At 37.3% G+C, this 6000-nt stretch overlaps 1 protein-coding gene and 1 long non-coding RNA gene across 2 annotated transcripts in view; both read left to right on the forward strand.

Annotated features, from left to right (window-relative positions):
* LOC132534019 (uncharacterized) overlaps nucleotides 1-6000 on the forward strand; it is a 69994-nt gene that overhangs the window by 52491 nt on the left and 11503 nt on the right. The gene's annotated exons all lie outside the window — the stretch shown is intronic.
* LOC103109597 (olfactory receptor 5I1-like) overlaps nucleotides 5187-6000 on the forward strand; it is a 3022-nt gene continuing 2208 nt past the window's right edge. The window contains exon 1 of the mRNA XM_007518706.2: nucleotides 5187-5997. Within this exon, the coding sequence (XP_007518768.2) occupies nucleotides 5214-5997 (784 nt within the window). The 5' untranslated portion in view covers nucleotides 5187-5213. The remainder of the gene's footprint in view (nucleotides 5998-6000) is intronic.

The raw sequence follows: 6000 nt of genomic DNA on the forward strand, positions 1-6000 counted from the left end.
CCCTCGTTTCATGTTGCCTGTTACTTGTTGCTGGAAACGCCTTGATTTTCACTTAGTCCAATATGTGTTGGTACAAACTTGTACTGCTGCCCCATGTCCTTTGTTTAGAGCCATGCTATCCAGCTTATGTGCAGTCTCTCATGCTTTCTTTCCTTATACATTCTCAGTCTCTGTAAGGGGGCTGGCAGAGGTCATAAGCTAATGAACAGCATGGTCAGACCATCAGTCTGCATTTGAATATTGGTAAAGGAAACCAGAACCCTTCTTAGAGTCTGGAAAAGTACAAAGGGGGCCTAACGCTGAACTCAGTATTTCATATGGCATCAAAGAGTCTATGTGGTATATAACATTCAGAACAATGTTCTGCATAGACGTTAACCTGCCCTTATGCACCTACCCTGATCTTTTCACCTGATGAATGTATTCTGACATTTATCTTCCTGATGTATGTACAATTGAACATAATCTTTGATGTTTCTCATTCCTTTTGATGTGAGCCCTACCATGGTCAATAAGTATTTTATCTCAGCTCAGGGTATCCTGTGTGGGGCCATCTACAGATCTTCCTTGTCGATGGTGTCAGAAGAAATTTAATAAATCCTGGGTCATGTGGGAACCCTGGATGCCAACAGTAAGTGAAAAATAAATATGAATGAAGTTGATGGTTCTGACACATGCTATGGGTGCACCTATGTTCAAATAGAATTCCAACATTACTCCCAAAGTTGTTTCAGAGGTAATATTCCTAGTTATCTGGGATAATTGAGTTACAGTGAATATTCTGCAAGTATATCTTCAGAATTTCTTTTCTATTTCCTATATATATATATATATATATATATATATATATATATGTTACTGTATGAGTTGATATCTATTTCCCATTCTCTTATTAAATAGTATTTCAATTTTCTGCTGCGACTCAGTCTCTCCTGTTCTAATTCTTGGTGGCTCTCTGTTTTTATACTGAAGCTGATTTATGGAAGCATTCAAGACCAATTTTAAATAAACCTCAGTGCCTGGCTTCTCAATGCTACTTGTTAGATACACTAATTACCCAGATGCCAGAGAACTAGTGATATAACTATGGATTTAAGAGAGTTGATCTCCTGAGACTAATCCCCTAGCAATAAAAGGACTCAAAAATGCTCATAATTCTGTGAAGACATATTTTCCATTTTTATCTTCACCACTCCAGACTAGGTCTTGCAGACAGAGAGAAGGAAACAGAGACACACAGAGAAAAAAGGCACCTAATCACTGACGCTTCCTCTAACATAGTGGGGACCAGTCTGTGACCTGGCTTGTGTGCATGAAAAAGCAGACGCACTCACTGTTCAGGTAACCTGTTTTGTCAGCCTTCCATTATTAATTTTCACCATCGGCCAACACAACTTCTTTTTTAATCTGTTTCCTACAATGAGCTGTTCAGTCTCCACAAAGTAGTTTATATCATTTGCTCTGTTACCAACTCATGAATCTGTGTTGACAAAATTCCTTAATGTCTAACTGAAATTATCCCTCTTTTGTATCTAGAACACTGTCCCTTCAAATATAGTCACAGAATAAATATAATTATTGAAGTAAGATTATCTTTCTATTCTGTCATTGGATGTAAGAGTTCCAATAAGAATTAGATGCATTTTTAACACCACCAGAGAAATTAGATTTTAACATTTAATTATTAGCTTTTATATAATCTGATTCTTAAAGTCTTGATAGATGTATTTTTCTTTCCAGTTTATTCTAAAACCCTATCCCATAAAATATTTAGATAGTTTCTTGGAATATTGCTTTCTGATGGTTAAATCAAATTATGGAGTGAATCCAAGTTGTACGATCTTACACCATTTCGGAAGCCAAACTGTCTAGGTATTCTAGAAACTACAACAAACAGATGACATCATTTATTTTCTGGTGAATTAACTCCTCAGTAGAACTATTTAATTGTTTGAATAATTTGTGTTCAATTGCTTTTTTTCCCGCTGGGATTTCTGAATCAGAGCGTGTGTTCCTACTATCGGATGTGTGAATAGGAAATTAATATCAAAAGCCTCAGAGAAAACTATAAAAGATCTAGGGGTTGTCAAAAGATTTTGTTTTGGCCTCAGGAAGGCACACATTTCTTCTGTGGCAAAGAAGGTAGGCACACCTGGATTATAAAAAAAAAATGGTGCTGTGGGCGAACATTTTGTCTTTAAATATCAAAATTGAGTTTTGAAGTAAAAAATGAATTAATGTCTATAACAGTATAGTAAGAAGGTGCATAAAAGAAAGACAATAGTCTTGTAAGTCTTCTTAACACTAGGATAACTAGGATATTAAAGCTGGGTAGAATTCTAAGTGTTCATTTCCTTAAAGCTACTTATTTCACACAGAACAAAAATGATGCTTTGAGAATGAACATGCCTAGGATAACACATATTTTAAATTTTTAAGATTTTTATAATAGAGCTACCAGCAACAAAACAAACAAATGGAATATTGATTTTTTTTTTTTTTAAGGGGAAAGGAGGTTATCTCTGGGCCTCCATGTATACAAAAAGAATTTATTACTTCTTCTAGTCTTTTTTTTTTCTTCTATTTTTAAAAATTTAATCTACACAGATAAATATAGAGGGAGGGGATTATGGGCTTAGAACACAGTCCTCTTGAACAGTAACTTGTACACTCTACTGTGTGCTCCATGATCCAGGACCACAAATGGCGTTATAATGTGTAACAGTACTCTGATAAGGTAGTCACCAAAATATTATTTTATTTATTTAGTTTTTATTTCTTTACTGGTGAATTAATGTTTTATGTTCAACAGTAAATACAATAGTTTGTCCACACAAAACATTTCCCAGTTTTCCACATAACAATACAACCCCCACTAGGTCCTCTGTCATCCTTTTTGGACCTGTATTCTTAATTGTTTTTGCAGAATTCTTTACACAACTGTTTGTCATAAAATGCATTTCTTATTTTAGCAGTTAACCTATTTTTCTTGAGCAAGCTTCTTGGAATACCATGAGTTTTCTGTATAGCATCTATTGTTTCTAAAAGGTGAGTTTCTATGAAGCAAATGATCTTGTTTAGCTTGTTTTTGTTTCCTGGCAAATGCACACCAAGGGGGAACGGGGCCTTGTTAGTTTCTTTCTCTTTTTCTTTCTTTCTTTCTTTCTTTCTTTCTTTCTTTCTTTCTTTCTTTCTTTCTTTTTATAATTTTAAAATCTTTTTTTAAAATTGCTTTATTGGGGAATTAATGTTTTATATTCAACAGTAAATACAATAGTTTATACATGCATAACATTTCTCAGTTTTCCATATAACAATACAATATTTTTCTAAGTTGAAAGAATTTCACTTTCAATTGAGACTGACTCATTGAATATATTATTGTACTTACTCGGTTTTATGAATTACCAACAACAGTTTCCAATACAGAAACAAGAGCACTGAAGTTGAGTTAGAGGTTTGGGTTCAAGAGAATAGAAACAATACTTAAACACTTAGTGACTGATTAATTAATCAATATAGCTAATTAATTGCAAATGTACACAACATTTCTGAACTCAGGTGGTAGAAACATGTAGCAAGATGTGGATCATAGACTATCAGCAAATGGTAGGAAGTTGAATTAATAGAACCGTGTCTTAGATGTGCTGACTTGCACATCTATTTGATGGTTTACTTTTACTAAAGCCATGCTGTTGGCATAGGCTTGTATAAAGCATCACTATTTGAACACTAAATTTTAGAAAGATGTGGAACTTCATAGGAAGAATGTACGTGACAAGGTAAAAATTAGGTCAGACATGAAGCCTTAGGAAATTGCCACTGTCTGAGAAGATCTAGACAGGACATAAATTAGAAGTGAAATCAGCATAGACCTGTAGATGTCAAGGAGGAAGTGGATTTTAAGAGACTCAAGAGTTGGGCCAAGGAGAGAGCATCATGATTATGTGTATGACTTTCATGCCTGAGGCTCTGAAGTCCCACTTTCAATGTCTGGCGCTACTATAACCCAGAACAGAGCACTGCTCTGGTCTTTCTCTCTGTATAGCTCTGTCACTAAAATCAAAAAAATAAAAAGTTTTTTAAAAGGAAGAAATATGTGGGGGGCCAGGCAGTCATGCAGTGTGTTAAGTGCACATGGCGCAAAGCGCAAGTGCCGGCGTTAAGGATCTTGGTTCGAGCCCCCGGCTCCCCAGGTCTGCAGGTGATTGTCTTTCCCTCTCTCTATCTCCTCCTCTCTCCATTTCTCTCTGTCCTAGCCAACAACAAAAGCTATGGCAACAATAACAATAATAACTACAACAAATGCAACAACAAGGGCAACAAAATGGGAAAAATGGCCTCCAGGAGCAGTGGATTTGTAGTGTAGGCATTGAGCCCCAGTGACAACCCTGGAGGAAAAAAAAAAGAAGAAATAAGTGTCATGGATAACAAGTAATAGATAGTTTATTATATATTAAAACTTCTTAAGAATTGACAGACTACATCTAGGCACGTGAAACAAAAATGGTTTTAAATGTTAGTGGACAAAAATTTATCTTTTTCAAAATATTTTTAATACCTTATTATTACACAGAGACAGAGAGAAATTTAGAGGGGAGGGGAAGATAGATAGAGAGAGACACTTGCAGTCTCTCTTCACCACTTATGAAGTTTTCCCCCTGCAGGTGGGAACCAGGGGTTTAATCCTGGGTCCTTGCGCACTGTAATGTGTGTGCTTAACCAGGTGTTCCACACCTGGCCCCCCAAAATTTATCTTTGTGGGCCAAAATAAGAAAGCAGAAGTCAATGCAATTGCCTATAAGAAAACAAAAATACAAGTGGGGGTGGGTAGCATAATGGTTGCCACAAATGGGCTTTCCTATCTGAGGCTCCCAAGTCTCAGTTTTAATCCCCACACATGACCATAAGCCAGAGCTGAGCAATGTTCTAGAAAAAAACATAATAAAATAAAGAATAATAATGGGAGTGAATAATATTATTAAGATGCAATTGGCCTAACTGGTGTCATATGGCGAATATTTGTAAACTGGTTACCATTGGAAGGGTGTCAGCGGTCTAGTTGACATAGGCAGTTAGGATAGAGTGCATTATCTAATATAGAATCACTGTCCTGTTTATTTTAACCATGTTCTTGTTCATGTGTCCTTTCATTAACACCATTTTCATAATTACTAAGCCACAAGTTCAGAGGTCCAGGACTGTTGCTGGGGATGGAGTTGGAGAATGGCACTGTGATGACTGAATTCATCCTCTTGGGATTTAGTGACCATCCAGAACTCCAGAGTGTGCTTTTTGCTGTGTTTTTCTCCATCTACTCTGTTACCCTGATGGGAAACCTCGGGATGATCTTATTGATCAGCATCAGTTCCAGCTTGCACACCCCCATGTACTTTTTCCTCTGTGTATTGTCCTTCATAGACGCTTGCTACTCTTCTGTCATTGCCCCCAAATTACTTGTGGACCTGGTTTCCAGCGAGAAGACCATTTCCTACAGTGGCTGTGCAGCTCAGTTATATTTCTTCTGCTCTCTGGTGGACACAGAATCCTTCCTCTTGGCCGCCATGGCTTATGACCGCTACAGAGCCATCTGCACCCCCCTGCTTTATACCGCTATTATGTCCAAGAGGATTTGCTGTCAGCTTGTATTTGGGGCCTTTTTGGGAGGTACCGTGAGCTCTATCATCCACACGACTAACACTTTCCATTTGACTTTCTGTGCCAAAGAGATTAACCATTTCTTCTGTGACATCTCCCCCCTCTTCTCTCTGTCCTGCACTGATACTTATGTGCATGATGTTGTGCTGGTGGTTTTTGCTAGTGTGGTGGAAGCTATCTGCCTTCTGACTGTTCTCCTCTCTTATATCTGCATTATAGCAGCTATTCTTAAAACAGGCTCTGCTGAGGGGAGAAGGAAAGGGTTCTCCACATGTGCTTCCCACCTGACTGTGGTCACCATTTATCATGGCACCCTCATCTTTATTTATTTGCGCCCTAGCA

The sequence above is a fragment of the Erinaceus europaeus genome, chromosome 17, assembly GCF_950295315.1.
Source record: "Erinaceus europaeus chromosome 17, mEriEur2.1, whole genome shotgun sequence".
Classification (NCBI taxonomy): domain Eukaryota; kingdom Metazoa; phylum Chordata; class Mammalia; order Eulipotyphla; family Erinaceidae; genus Erinaceus; species Erinaceus europaeus.